General features: G+C 28.2%; 2 protein-coding genes across 3 annotated transcripts in view; one reads left to right on the top strand and one right to left on the bottom strand.

Annotated features, from left to right (window-relative positions):
* Nucleotides 1-409, bottom strand: part of LOC107442084 (uncharacterized) — a 33,304-nt gene extending 32,895 nt beyond the window's left edge. The window contains exon 1 of one of the 2 annotated variants that reach the window (XM_016055553.4): nt 305-409. The gene's annotated coding sequence lies outside the window, so the exon portion shown is untranslated. Of the gene's footprint in view, nt 1-95 lie in introns of both variants that reach the window. The other variant, XM_087160702.1, reaches the window with a different exon arrangement.
* LOC107442086 (GTP-binding protein 10) lies at nt 400-15,250 on the top strand. Its single transcript, XM_043041590.3, has 9 exons — nt 400-708; nt 4,485-4,684; nt 6,188-6,273; nt 7,763-7,907; nt 10,245-10,318; nt 11,873-11,925; nt 12,588-12,773; nt 14,783-14,906; nt 14,992-15,250. Exons 1-9 carry the CDS (start codon nt 682-684, stop codon nt 15,201-15,203), a joined length of 1,107 nt encoding a protein of 368 aa, XP_042897524.2. The 5' UTR covers nt 400-681; the 3' UTR covers nt 15,204-15,250.
* The last annotated feature ends 932 nt before the right edge of the window (nt 15,251-16,182 follow it).

Raw genomic sequence — 16,182 nt, forward strand, 5'->3', positions numbered from 1 at the left:
TTTAATAATATAAGAATACAGTTAGGTATTTTAAATTAATTGTTAGTTTTTGTCAAACTTTTAAAAAAATAACGAATTAAGAAATGATTAATTACACAAAATTACTAGATGATTCGAGATTTCAATAAGTTAAAATGTTTCTTATTTGTACGATTCAATCTGAAAATTTAGGGCTCATTTATTAACGACGACGAACATATGTGTTCGATCGGGAAGTTCTAAATATCAATATAATTATCACAAACAAAAAATTCTGCTACATATTTATTAAATAAAAAGAAGAATGAAAGAATATTTCACACACAATTTTTTTAAGAGAGATCTACTTTCGTAATATACATTCAGAAATTCAATGGAGCTTGTAAACAACCAAACAACACTTGTAACCGCAGTTAGTATGATAGAACATTTAGGAAATTAGCTTTAAACTTACTTACGTATTCTTTAGGAACTTATATGAAAGTTGTGCAGAAATAAGTTTTGTTTTACTCGAAAATAGGTACTAACTGAGGCTAAAATAGACAGTTGAAGACGTTAAATATAATGTCCAAGGAGTGCACAAACAATTAGTTTCTCTTTTAAATCTTAAATTCTGGTCTTCTTTAAGAACTAATGTTGTGTAATAATAATTTAATACATATTTATGACAAAGTATTATTTGTGTTGTGACTGCATTACGTAATGGTACGATTAGGAAACATCTTTTTGGTAAGATTCAGTGTGTGTTGTAGTTTTCTTCCTTTTCCCTTTTTTTTAATCGAGGTTTTAAGGGAGATTTCCGTATCCTGATCTGTGGCTGAATTATCGCTAAGTCTTGGAAACTTCTGGGCAGTGGCCCACGGGAAATTAAAAAAAAAAACATCACAGGAAGGGACCAACTCGAAAGGTATAACTCGCAGACACCGCCGTGCAAACATCTACATGTTTTTAAAAAAAAAAAAATTTAAAATTAAAATCTATTTGGCATCTTGGCGATTGTAGTTGGCTAGACAGATCACGATACGGAAATATCCCTGATTTGAAAAGCATTTGTCTTTTAATATTTACTTTTATGTCGCTTTGTGTTTATAGTACTTTTTTATACAACATTTTTTGCAGATTTTATGTAACTTTCATATAGGGGGATAATTACTATGATTATCAGTTTTAAAATTGCTCAAAATTAATCTATCTTTGCTTAGTATTGAACAGTATATCCTCTCTTTACTATAATTTCTCTTTTAAATCTTTAATTCTAATATAGCTTCCAAAGTTCAATTCATATTTTCCCCTTGTCCACATAAAGCACTTGAATAACAAAAGCGTTAAAAGTTTTTTTGGCCTCCATGACCATAGTGTTTGTTAGCCCATGGAGCATAGGACATTTAACAAAAACAGTTGGTGTATTCTGTTTCATGTAGTTGTAAAATACCTAATGCAAAAAGTTGGCAGTTTGTTCAGAAGAAACCTGTTAATTGCAGAAGACTGAACAAAATGGAGGAAACTGAAAATTACCGATACAAATGTTTAGAAGTATTAAAAGAATGTCTGAAATTTAAAGAATTAAATTTAATATTTAAAAAAATTCATCTTTCAGAAAATTGATTCAATATGCACAGAATTTTAAAAATCTATAGATCATATTATTCAGGAATTGATTTAATTATTCATACTGAGCAGTTTTTGATTAAAAATTTAGTATGCTAAAGTAGACTCTCGATTAACCAGGATGGACCAGGAGTGTTAACCGGGAATAAATAAATATACCTGACAACCCAATTTATAAAAATTTTGACAAAAAAGTGACAGAAAATGTAAAATTATTATACAGTAGAACATTATTCAATTCCTTTTTGACCATATTATGCTTTAGTAAATGTGGTTTTTTCTTCATTTTTTTATGTCTCGCTCAGTTTGATCATCAATCTCAGTTTTATATATTAATAATTTGTCCATTTTCCAATTTTTTTAAAATTCTTTTCAGCTTTTGATTTATACCTAAAATTACTCTTTCGTGATTCAGCACTTTAACTATATGCAGAATCGGAAGCATGTGGAAAAATTTTAATCTAAAAAACACTGATACTACCACAAATGTTGAATCATATCTTGCCTTGTCTTTTCCCGTCCCCTTGCCAATATTTGAATGCATGAGCAAAACTTGTTGGCTGACTCAAAATTGACTGGATGAATCCAATATGATAAGAAGAGAAGTTTAAAAGAAGAATGTAGTCTTCCCGCATAATTCAACACCCGCAATTTACACCTTTTTTCGATCGTCCTGGAAAATCCAATCCTGGTTAATCGATGGTTATCTCTACTCATTATGAATTCAATACATGCTTTTTAATGGTGTATATGTTTAATGAGGGATTTATTAGTGTACGTAGGAAAAGAATTTAATGAAATTGATTTGTTGTGAACACACACCCATTTTTTGGCAATTTTTTCATCGTAATTTATTAAGAAAAGCTTTATATGAGTTCACCAGCCAAAACGTTACCTTACCCGTCTATTTTTTCTAAAAATTTTGTCATAAACCTTTAATCATTGTCGCCCTAGTTAATCCCACAAGCAACTTTCAAACTAAATGTAATACAATGTTGACCTTAAATCAGTTTACAAACCTAACAGCACTTACATTGATGCCAAAGAAAGTCGCACAAAATTTAATCCTAAAACCAAAAATTAATAATTTAATTTCCACAGAAAATGTTATTTAGAAAAATAAAGCACCAATAATCTTTTTCTCCCATCATAGAAATTAGAACTCTATCATTACATATCATCACAACGTCAAATTTCTACCTCCAAAGCAATCTCCTCATTTTTATGATCTGCAAAACTGTCCTATTCATCATTAAAATCTCAAACCTCCACCTCCCATACAATCTCGCCTAAGTCAGTATTCTTTAATTTTCCAAGGTATATAACCAAAAGGGCATTTTTTTTGTGGCTCCAAACCAGCTTTTGGAAAATTTCCCACATCCTTCAGAGCCTCTATTTTAAAGCTTTATGGCGAGATTGCTGATGAGAAATGGCACTGGTTGATCTGAGACAAGTCAAGGAGTTAAATTGTAACTGCTGCCCTGGTGTGCGTCAGAAAAAGCTTCTCAAGTGTAACAGGACTGGCTTGAGGAAGATCATAGGTCTTCTCACTGGTTACTACGCCCTATGGAAACACCTCTACATTATGGGTATTGCACCTGATCCTCTTTGTTGTGGTTGTCATCTGGGGACAAAGACTTCACAACATATTCTTTGTGTGTGAGAAGTCTTTTCTGCTCAAATATTGTAAAAAATTGGGACAACATTGTATTGGGGCCTGGGAACTACAGAACATTCCTTGTCAGATGTTTGATGAACTCCCCGTGGCGACTCGATGACATTGTCACGGAACGTTACTGAGTTCTTGCAGAAAGATTTTTCCTTTGGGAAATAAAAAATTTTGCTTTCTTTTCTGCAGAAAATTTTGAGATATTTTATCTGTTCTTCTGAATTATAGATGCTTTTCTCGTGCATCGGAGTAAGAAAAAAAAAATATTTGTGACTTTTCTATTCTCATTGGAGAATAATGAAGAAAAAAAGAAAGAAAAAATTTGGTTTTATTTTCTGTGGAAATTTTCATTCTAATTTTTCATGCAGTTATTACTACTGATTTCCACATAGCTTTTAAAATCCGAAATTATTTATCACAACAACTAAATCTTGAAATGATATTACGCATTTATTAACCCCTTTTTGAAGAGTCCGATTCGCTTGATTTTGTGGTCTATCTATTTTTTTGGTAGTTACTGCTACAGATTTTACGATTTTATTTTTTTAATGTGATGATAAATTAAAAAATGCAAAAATGGAAATAATTAGTGTCTTATCTAAAAAGGAAAATAATTCGTGTGTTATCTTTTTACAAAATGCGAGAATATTACCCATAATATTAGAATAAAAAAATCACATATTCAATTAAAAAAATTATTTTATTTGATTCAATTTTTATTTATTTATGTTCTTTAATTTTTTTTGAAGTTAACGCTTCTTTTACTTTAAATTAATACTTAACATGCATATTTGTTATTTTTAAATATCTTGTAGAAAGATATCAGTATTAGAAAGGTATATAGCAGTTGAAAAAGCCTGAAAAAATTCTGCCACTAGAGCTGAACTTTGTTTCAGCTATAAAGCTTTCCTATTGATCATGATTTAGGGTTTGGGGTTCAGTAGACCTCTGGTTGATGTGCCTTGCTTTTCGGAGCTGCTCAACCTCTAAGTATAACTTTTCAACTGAGAATCGAGAAAAATATCCCTAAAATTCATTTTCTAAATATTGAGTGGAAAGTAGCAAGAGTAATCAAAATAACTTCCTTTTTTGGAACCTCTGCAATGCAATGTAGTGTTATTAATTCCATTTGGTCTGTAGGGGTTGTTCTATCAAGAGTCAACTATAACTATGTGCTGATTGCAACTAAACTTTTTTATGAGTAATGTGCTATTTAAATTAATTTTAGAGAGAGAGACAGACATTTATTGATAGTGTAAGAATTTCTGTACGTGGTGGTAGAGGAGGTAATGGTCTTCCAAAATATGGTGGAGTTGGAGGCAAAGGTGGTGATGTGTATCTTGAAGCCTGTGAATCGTATTCCTTAGCTAAATTAAAGAGGAACAATCCTACCAAAAAGTTCATTGGAGGCCCTGGTGGTGACAGCAAGTATGCATCTTTTACTAAAATTATTTTCATTCCACTTAATTCTGCATCAAATGTCAAGTGGATATACTATTGTGTAATGAATCTATTTGTTACCTCACAATTAAATAATGCAGAATTAATTATACATTTTTTTCTGAGGCATTTTTTATAATATGAACCTAAAGTGAAAAATTATCTGTCTGTCGTAATAATGTGTATGTCCGCCACCATGGTGTAGGAATATTTTCCCTTTTTTTAATGGTTTTAAATTCTTGATACTAAATTTTGATTAATCTAATTTGTCGAAAATATAGTATATTTTTTAAGAAAAGAAAAAACGAATTTAAATTATTGAATTAAAATTTAAATTATAAATTGAAATTAATAAAATATAATTGGTTCTTTCTACTCCAAGAAATGATAAAGCTGTGTTGTCACATTATCATTATCTATTGTCAATTTTTTTAAAGCTAAGAAGTAGCTTTTTTTTTTAATAAATGTGTGATTCTAAAAAACGCTTAGAGAAACTTTTTAAAGAATGTAGAAGAAATGAATGTACAAAAGAATGGAAGAAATGAATATACAAAATATATTATAAGATGTTATATACTGTGTTTACTTCATTATTCATTTTTAATTTTTGCTTATTAATTTATTTTTGAAAGTTTAGGTTAAAAAATATATGAACTGTTAATCTTCTGAAATATTTTAATTTGTCTAAAGGGAAACAGATAATTTCAGATATTTTTCAGAGATTTAAAATTACTGTTTAACAGCAAGATGGAGAATATATTTACTGTCTGCCACTGTTTATTTCTCTTCATCTCCCATTTTACTTTATCTAAAAGCTAATATATGGACTTGCAGTGTGCTAAATGATAAGTTTCTCATTGATACAAGACAATGCAGCTTGTGCTGAACGAAAATAAGGTACAATGGTCCACAAAGTCCGCTATCAATTTATGGTATAATGTAATAATGTTGCTTATGGTGGAATTAAGCCAGTACACTTGAACAGGTTTTATAAATTTCTGTAGTTATGCTTGCTTATTCTTAAAGTTTTCTGGTGTGGGAAAGCTTGCAAACTGTATGAAAAATTAAAAGTGAGTCCAAATTTCCTTTGTTATCCAAGACGAAGAAGATCAGTGAATGTTTCTTAAATTATTTTCCCTTATTTAAAAGGAAGGCCTTGTAATTATAGACTTATTCATGACTAACTTTGCTTTCATAATTAATTGAAATATTTTTAATTTAAGTTTTTTAATACTTATAATTTTAAATTTTTATTTATTTCTTTTTATTTATTATTTTTTATTTTATTTTTCGTATTTATTATTTAAAAGAAGATAAAGGTATCTTTTAGTGTAGGCTGAAGTAGTAAGGCTGAAGTTTTAGTAAGGCTGAAGTTTAAATTGAACAGTTTTAAAATTTTTGTTTGCTGATTATCACTTACTTTTCGTAGGTCAATTGTCTTTTATCTTTGTTGTTCGCATAACACATTATTTACATGCATTATTTTTTTAGGAGATTTCAAATTTTAGGCAGCCCAGGCACCGATACCATGGTCAAGTGTCCACCAGGTGTCTCAGTCTATGGAAATGTTTTTATAGGTACTTTTTGAAAAAAACTAAATTGCTAATAATTTTTTTCTTGAAATTCCTTTTCTATTTTTAGAATTTTTTAATGTCTTTTTTGTTACTTTTTCTCGTGTAATCGAGGAGCTAAAACTGTTTGTGGTACAGTAGGGAATCGATTATCCGGAACGATCGGGACCATCGCTATTCCGGATAACTGATTTTTCCGGTTTTCTGAATCGCTACAAAAAGCCGTTTTTTTATTCTTAAACCCAACTAAAATAATTTTTTTTTGGAAATAATCTTAAAAAGAAGAAAAAACGAAGAAGTAATACACTAATGATTATTTCCAAAATTATGGTAAGGTGAACATCTTTCAAAAAAGAAAGAAAAATCCTAAAATCTTATGAGAAAAATTATTATTTTTTTTTTAAAAATGGCGGGAAAATTTATCGAATTTCGTTCCGGTTTTTGATTTCCGGATAACGGGCTCTGTACTGTATTTTATTTTGCTACCAGCCTGCAGAAAAGGCTCGTGCACTGTCTAAGTATTTTAATTATTTAACATTTATTTTTATTTCATATTTTTTGGCATACAATTCAGCAGCACTAAAAAAGTTTTATTTGTATCTTTTTTTATTTGAACCAAGCTTTTCTTCCGTTGCTTCCGTTTCTTTCGTTGCTGAATTTTGAAATAGTAGTTTTTTTGTTACAAAACAAGATTGGAATTAAAGATTATTTTTATTAATTTGAGCTGTGATAGTATAACTGTTAAGGCACAGAACTCGAATTGTAAAGGACTTGAGTTCTATTTCCAGTGGCAGCTTGACGCCCACTTTGCTTCAGATTGATGAACTGCTGGTCAGGAAAGTAATGACAGTTCGTGCGCTATTTTGACCGACCACATTGCCATAACCATGTCATTAGTCTATTGAGTCCTGAAACTATTGAGCCACAACTTCCAGGAACCCCCAGTCAACACTGGGCTGTTATGAGAATATTTTACATCTTTATTTATTTTTTTTATTTTTTTATCTAGAACAAAAAAAAAAAAAGCTATAAATATATTCCTATAAATATATTTTCATTGAATCATCAGTTTTAGAAATTACAAAATTGTAGTTTTTGATTTGTCCTACAATTTTTTTTTTTTATAATTGTCAGTTCACTGAAAAAGTTGCCAACCTCTCTATATCTACTCATAATATTGTATATTTCTTTATAATATATAAATATGAAAATATTTCTTTTATATTGCAAATTTTTTAAACTTCTTGTGTTTGTTTTATAGTTTTTATGATATATTTATTCCTTAATTACAATTAGTGTGAATTTAAATGAACAACAACTATTGATTTAAATTATTATTCATACTGGTAAAAAGCAGATTTGACAAGCTGAAATTTAACTTGTAAAATGAAAAACAGAACTTAGATTTTATGGTACTTGGTTATAATAGCCTTTTTTTTTTTTTTAATCATAAGTATTTTAACAAACTTAAATAAATTTGTTAATCTGTTTTTAGGAGATATAAATAAGATTGGGGATAAAGTACTTCTTGCTAAAGGAGGGTGTGGGGGAGGTCCTCAGAATGGATTTTTAGGTCAAAAAGGACAGGCCATGCCTTTGACATTGGATCTAAAACTTCTAGCGGATGTAGGTTTTGTTGGGTAAGTTTATCTCTTCATCTTTTATATTTCAATGTATCGCATGTACAGGTGTAATAGTTGGCTTTTCAAAATCAGAAGGAAAAAAAATGTACGAAAATCAATAGGTCGACTTATACACTGGCAATAAATTTGGATGTTTGTTAATCGTGAAATATTGATGTGCTACATGGGTGCAAGTCTTCCGTCTACAGAACGAATTTCCGTCTTTCGAAAATGTCCGCGGACGGAAGTAAGACGGAAACAAGACTGACTCGAAGACGGAAACCGGAATTTTTTTTTTCTGTCCTTAAAAGTATTTTTAGGTCTACGTTATTGGTCTACTTTCTTATGTCCTGTTGTTATTTTATCAAAAGACAGATGAATAAATATTTTTTGTACAGTATTTAAACTTGATGTATTATGGTAAAGCTTTCTTAGACAGTTTGCATATGTCGAGGGGGTATTGCGTATGTTAGGTATTTCAGTCAAAAAATTTTCAGTCTTGGCCTTTTTTCCAACTTGCACCCATGATGTGCTATAAACAATAAAATAGATATGAGTAACTCTGTATCAATTTACGCTTTAAAAATTTTGTTTAATATGTTATCTGCAATTCCAGAAACAATACTTTAAACTACATTCAGGAAAAAAATTAAAATAAGAGAATTAGAATAAGAGAGAATTGAAGAGTATTTCAATAAATATAACACAATTAAAACTTTTACACATTGCCATAAAGCTATAAATTTAAAAATTTCAATGCATCATCTATGCCATCATACGGATCCCAATTTGCAAGGATTCTATTTCATCCTTGTTTGTTTGTATTTCTCTATCAAAGTTGGTAACAACTGTAGTGACCAATCATTAAGTAAACACTCTATTTTAAGAGCTATCTGTCTATGACTGAAATTAATTAATGGAGGATTTAAAGAATTTAAAAAAATTTCAATTTTGTTGTATTCAGGCAATCCATGACATAATTAACTAGGAGAGGATATGATTTGAGAAATTCTGTACAGGATGAAACTTGGTGTGTTAATAAAAATAATAAATGTCGAAATACCCTTTAAAATAATAAAGTACAATAGCTAGCCAATATCGAGGAAAAAAAATTGAAAATCTAAAAAGATTAATTGTCTGTTCAGTTTCTTTCAAAATTGTTTATTTTATTTCTATTTCATATCTTTACTGTTTTATGTGAACTTAAAAAAATTTATTACAAAATTATTTTTTTAATGACTACATTTAAAAATGGCTACATTGAAATGCAATAGTTTGCCTTTTTTCCATATAAATTATCAGCAATTGTATTATTTGGAAAAATGTTTTGTAACTTATTTTTGCTTGAAATGTCTTGTATACAAATATAGGATGACAATTATTGAGCTATATGAAATAAAATTCAAATTTTTAAATATTCTTGAGTTCAAAAATTGTATGCAAATTTTAAGAGTAAATATATTTGGATTTATTTTATGACATATTTAATATGCTTATCATCAATGGCCATAATAGCAAAATCCAAAAAAACGTACTGAAGTATTTCTTTGGTGAAGTGCTAACGAATGCTCATTTTTATCAAAAAATTACTAAGAACAAGAGTACAGATGCTCATTAACAATCCTAATATTCCCAGAATTTAATTGCCAAGCTTTAATTTCAGGGTCTTCAACGCAAGCCAGTAGTGGCCGCTGAAATCTCTTATTCAATTAAAAGCAATAGTTTGAAAGTAAAATTAAAATATTGCATCATAGTACAGTCTCATATCCAGGCATCCGTTTACCGGAAGCGACTTATTTTCAGACAATTTTTTACAATCAAAATAAATTAACTCTTTTTCTTTTTTTAAAAAGAATTTTCTTTTGTGCTGGCAATCTGTTAATTGAAGTTTTAGTAAAAAAAAATTGCACAAGATTTCAGTTGCTTAATTGGAATGAAAGGCTCAATTTGTATGTTTTACATTGTATCTACGGAATAGCAAGGAGAACTTTATGTATCAGTTAGTATAATGAAAAGGTTGTACTAAGGAGCATAGACTGTATTAGCACTTGTGTTACCCTCCACAGTTTCACAATTTTATTGCTGTAGTCCTTTGGTGCAAAATGTTGAAGATTCCTACTTTAACTGATACTTGCTAATGATTTATAAATTATCAAGTTTTCTTTTTTGTATACATGAAAAAATCATTACCACACTTTATTATTACCTAATTATAGTTCATTAAAAATATGTTGATATTGTGATAAAGGCAATAATTGTTTGCAATTTTTATAAAAATATTTTTTAAACACTGTTTAATATTTTATTAAATTTGTTAAATTGCTTGGGAAATGTTTTTTTTTCTTTCAATATTAGGTATCCTAATGCTGGAAAATCAACATTACTATCTGCCTTGTCAAATGCACACCCAAAAATTGCTAGTTATCCTTGTAAGTCAATTAAAGTTATTCTAGATTATATTTATTTTGTTTGCACTACATAATTCAGGGTGGCCACCCACCTGGAAAACCTTGAAAACCTGGAATTATCAGGGAATTTTTTTATACTGGAAGAAACCTGGAAATATCAGGGAAATTTGGATAAAAACCTGGAAAAATCAGGGAATTTTAAAGAAAAGATGGAAATTTTTTCTTTGATAATTTTTTTAATTTCACTAATTTAAATTATTTACTAATTTTCTTAATTTAAATTATTTCATCCATTATATCCACTTTTTTTAACGGAAATGTATCGCCAAACAGTTGAAATATCATCAATTTAGCTATACTTTGCTTGCATCAAAATTTGCTCCATTACAGCTGTTAAACTAGAATGCCACATAAAATTCTCCTACTGTTGCTAAACGAATGCAGAAACCTTTGACCGCTATGGGACTGTGCAATTTAGGAAAGATTCTGGTGTAGGTGGAAAAAGATTTAGGATATTAGCTTCTATTTTTAAATACTGTCTTTGGGCTGAATCCATTTATGGCTCAAGTTTGTTCCGATGCTTTGGTGGTAATTTTTTTTTCTATTTTGACAAAATGTTTTTGTATTTTTAACTTTATAAAATTCTCCAAAAATTAGTTGGTTATAATTTGATAATAGATTTTATATTGCACTCTTTTTCTGAAATTTTTTCTCCTCCCATTCAAGGAAATCTGTGAATTATTTTTTTTCAGCAAGCCAACCAATCACACATTTTTTTACCATCACTGACAGCAATGTTTGTCGATAAATCGTTACAATTGTTGCATTAATGCTAATTTTTTCTATTTCATTTTAACCTTTTATAACATATTTTTAAAGAATGGTTTTTTTAAGAACCAGCTATATATTAATATTTAATTTTACTCTTTTGTTGGTCAATATATGATTTTTGATTCAAAATTTTGTACCAAAACATTTGAAAAATAAATAAAAAATCTTGGCAAATTGTCAAAATAACATTTTGAATAAAATATTTTATAATATGGACACTTTTCTTGTACACATCCTACACTTAATAAGAAAAAAGAAACAAGAACCTGGAAATTTTAAGATTTTTATCTGGAAAACCTGGAAAAATCAGGGAAATTTGAAATCTGATTTGAGTGGCCACCCTGATAATTACTTACTGAGTCAAAACTCTACAACAATAAGTCATTTTGAATCAAAACTCTAAATTTTTAAACAAATCTTCAATTGGTATGAATTATGATTATGTATTTGTCAGCACTTTGAATAATATAACATTTGTATAATTTAATGGAAATTATTTTATTTAGGGATATAATAGAAAAAAAAATTGTTTTAAAATAAGCATAAATTATCAATTACTCTACTATGTTTTTGAGTAAATTATTATATTCTTTTTTTAGTTTGTTGTTGTTCCACTGTTGCATTTTCTGTTATTTTGAATAATTAAATTTGTTGACTATTCAAATGAGCAATAAAAAAAAGTTTAAATTTATTAAAATTCATTCAAGTTCTAAAAGTGATTTTTGTTTATAATTTTTTTTTTAGTCACAACTATTGCACCAAATATTGGAATTCTAAACTTTGATGATTTTAGAACGGTAAGGAATTTTTCCTTTATAAAACTGTACTTAAGATATGTAGCATAGAATTGTTTATTTTTTTCTGTAATATCTAGTAGAAAATTGGTCTTATTTTACAGAAACTGTGGTTAGGTACTATTATATATCAATTTGTGTTTGGAATAAAAAGCATTTTTAGGCAAGGGAATTTGTTTTTAAATAATTAAGAAGTAAAAATGTGTAAAATTGAAGTTAATTGTATAAGTGCTTATAAGATAGTGATAAATCAAAAATTGTAAACATTAAAAAATTTAACATAAAAATTCTAATTAAGTATATTGGATAGTTTCTTGTTTTAGCAATCACTTTGAATTTAAGGAGTCATAGCAAAAGAATATGATTTTTATCATTTATCCCTTATCCTCATCACATGTATGGTATCATAGGTTTCTTCATTATGAATACTTCTAATGTTAACTTAACTAAAATGTTATTTAAAACTGATGTTAATTAAAACTGGTTAAAAATTTTCTACCAATATTTTCCATTAATATCAGAGTATTTAAAATGTGATTTATTATTACTATCTCAAAGTGAACCTTTCATGTGTTTATAGGAGTTTATTGAAAGGTGTTGAACTTAATGAAACAAAATTTGTGTAAAAAAATTACAATGAAAGTTTTTAATATTTTATTGTTTAGATAAGTGCTGCAGACCTACCAGGACTGATTGAGGGTGCACATATGAATTATGGAATGGGGCACAAATTTCTAAAACACTGCGTGAGGACGAAAGTACTGCTTTTTGTGGTAGATATTGGAGGTTTCAGATTAAATCCTTTGACTTCACACCGAACTCCTTTTGAAACTGTTATGCTTCTCAACAGGGTAAGTACAGTTGAATAATGTTTCTGTATTTAGAATGTAAGAATCCTTTCAGCAAACATATTAAATGTTTGCTGAAAGGCATGTGTCATTGTTATTATAGAAACTTTTTTATCATTGTCACGTACCATGAGACTTTGGATTGGAAGTTACGCTTACTAGATTGTCACAGTGGATACCATTGGCTTAAACTCCTAAATGTTGAAGTTTCAGTTGATTTGCAAAATAAAAGCACTAGTTTTTTTTTAAATTTTTTTTATATTTATTTTTATTTTTTTATTATTTTTATTTTTTATAGAAAAAAGAAAATAATAATTATAGTGAATTAAGAAATGCTTTTTTAATTGACTGAAAATATTGCATGAGATAATACACATACTTTCGACGAATAATTTTTCTTATCTAAATAATAAAGTAATGTCCATATGGTTATTTTAGTGTAAGCATCTCAAGTCGATGAATTCTTTCGTAATCTTTCTTTTTTTTCTTTCTTTTCTTTAAAAAGAAAGAAAATAATAAATGTGAATTAAAAAATGTTTTTTAATTGATTAAAAATATTGTATGAGATAGTGCATGTCGTTTTTGAGAATAAACCCTACTTCAGCTACCAGGTTCTAAGTAGTCTGGAATATAACTAGTGGGCAATGCTCATTATCCCCATCATGTATTTTTGGTCTTGAATTTGTTAAACGTTATTCTTCAGGATTCCTTTGGCTGACAACATGACGCTTCTGGAGTGTTTTTAATGAAATAAATTTTAAAAAAAGGTCGCGATGTTAGAATGCTTTTTTTTCTTCTTTTTTTTCGATATGCATATTAGTGTAAAAACCTGAGTAATTTTAAAACCTCTGTTAGGAATCAAAGATCTAATTTAATCATAGCCATTTATTATGTACTAGCAGTTTACCTCTAAAATAAATATGGGTATATATATTTTAAGATTTTCTACAATGGTTGAAAATTATATTTTTGCACAATTATTTTTTATGTTTCATTCAAAATTTTTTGAAACTGCAATTCAGGTCAAGTATTCTGTATTTCTTAGTCATTGTTAGTTGATAATGATGACTCAAGAAAGTCATTGAATCGTTCCATAAATATTAACTGATAAATATTATTTATGTTCACATAATTGCTGAAACCAGTGATTCTCTAACATTTTTGGTTAGTAGCATACTTTCTAAAAATTTGAAGACTTGCAGTACTTTATTAAATGTTTGCTGAAAGGCATGTGTCATTGTTATTATAGAAAATTTTTATCATTGTCACGTACCAGGAAACTTTGGATTGGAAGTTACGCTTACTAGATTGTCACAGTGGAAACCATTAGCTTAAACTCCGTTATTTAAATCACGGAAAATGTTAAATGGCATCTATAGATATTTATGATAGTGTTTTGAGTAACGATTTTAGATTATTAGGCTATGTTATGTCTAAGAGACTATAGGATTTCAAAGTTGCTGAAATTGCATTTTGCAATACATTTTGCAACTGCATTTTATGAATGTAATATTTCAAAAGGCTGTAATGTCATCTTCTTTTCTCATATTTATGTTATTATTCAATCTTATTTCATTCTGGTCTAAATTAACGTTTACGTTGCGTTTAATGATTTCAGATTAGCCATGATTTCAGTTAAGATATCCTGATACAATCATAAACAAATATATTTTAAGTTATTTTATTTATTTATTACTTTTTTATTATTTAAAAAGAACTGAACAGTTTAGGGTAAAAACATATTAAATAAAATTTTCATTTTCACTGCTGAAGAAAACACAAGAACGGATGTTGTTGAACATTTATAAGTTAGTTTTTAATAGAAAAAATAATTGAATAGAGAAAGACGTTTCAATGTACATTTTTTTAGCTGATCTTTGATTTTTCAGATCATCCAAATATGGTGTTCAACTAACATGTTTTCCTTTTCAGTTGTGAAAGCATCTAAATTTTAAGCACATTACAATGTTAATAATCAAGCCACTGCTTATATTACAAAAATATAATTGTAGGAGTTAGAGTTGTATGATGAGGAATTAGTTCTGAAACCTGCTATTTTAGCTGTAAATAAGTCAGATACGGATTCTGATGGTAAAATGTTCCAGGAATTAAAGGAGGAAATGCAATGTTCTGAAAGTAAGACTATACCATTCTTTATTTTCTTTATAAGTAGCCATTTAAAAAATAATGCAAAGTAAAAAAAAAATTACTTTATTTTCAGAACTGGTTAAGGACCTGCCAGATCAACTCAAACCAAGTACGTTAGTTAAATTTGACTCTATTATTCCAATTTCTGCTAAAACTGGAGATAATATTTTGAATTTGAAGAATAAAGTTCGAAAAATCATAGACATTTATCATGAGAAAAAACTCATTAGATATCCTGAAAAAATTTTAATTGACCAAAATGAGCAAGATGTTATATATGCATAAATTGAAACTTACATTTTGTACATAATAAATGTTAATGCTTTTAAAAATTTTGTGTCCTCTTCTTTTCTTTTTGATGATATATATATATATATATATATATATATATATTACTATGTATCATTAAAATAATTTGTTTTAATAGCAATATAAACTGCAATATTTTAAAATATCTTAGCAAATTTTTGTCACTCTATCGGTTTATAATTTGAAGTCTAAGATTGGTTTAATCATGTTAAAAAAAGCAAAATGCAGACAAAGAGAAATCAAAGAGCATCAACAATAACATACACTGTTACAACATCATTATGAATATTTTAAAGGAATACTAAAAGAAAATCACTTTGCATTCTTGGTTTGTTTGTTCAGGAGTACAAGTTTGGAAATTTTTGTAATTTTTTTCTAAAATTGCAACTAGTCTTATTTACAAATATTTTTTTTTTTAAAATTACAGTTCAACTTAAACCATTCTCTAAAAAGTGTTTGGGTAACAAAACGCAGTTACTCTTTGACCTTTGAGAACTCTGTAAAAAAAAAAGAAAAATCAGGGCAGTTAGTTATAATGATGGCAAGATTTCAAATAGCAGTCTGTTGTTTCCATTTAGTGATAGCTTATCAGTGTGATAGTAATTAATTTGTTATGAATTATTTACTTTTTAGTTATTAATGACTATGTAGCAAGTAATTTGAGTACCTTAATAACTTTGATCCTGCAGCCTATAGCAGTAGCTAGAAAATTTTTCATATTGTTTTTATTTGTGCTACATATAATAACCAGTGGATGGATATGATTGTGGAATTTTTCTATCTTAGTTTTAATATAGTTTTTTAGATGAGCAATGTTACCCCATGATTTATAGTTGCAGTGAAAAAGATGCTGGCATTTCGAATCATGACTTAACAATTAAAAAGAACGCTATACTGCTAGAGAAACTTTTCCTCACAAAATCACGTTATATCACATCTATAAATAATTTAAGGT

The sequence above is a fragment of the Parasteatoda tepidariorum genome, chromosome 1 (assembly GCF_982258835.1).
Source record: "Parasteatoda tepidariorum strain Cologne lab strain chromosome 1, Ptep-v5.0, whole genome shotgun sequence".
NCBI classification, from domain to species: Eukaryota; Metazoa; Arthropoda; class Arachnida; order Araneae; family Theridiidae; genus Parasteatoda; species Parasteatoda tepidariorum.

Bases quoted from the DNA above. Each gene is read 5' to 3' on its own strand.
- LOC107442086 (XM_043041590.3), top strand. From the start codon at position 682: ATGGTACGATTAGGAAACATCTTTTTG. The intron at 4,685-6,187 runs GTATGCATCTTT...TTATTTTTTTAG, and splicing joins GGCCCTGGTGGTGACAGCAA to GAGATTTCAAATTTTAGGCA. The intron at 7,908-10,244 runs GTAAGTTTATCT...TTTCAATATTAG, and splicing joins GCGGATGTAGGTTTTGTTGG to GTATCCTAATGCTGGAAAAT.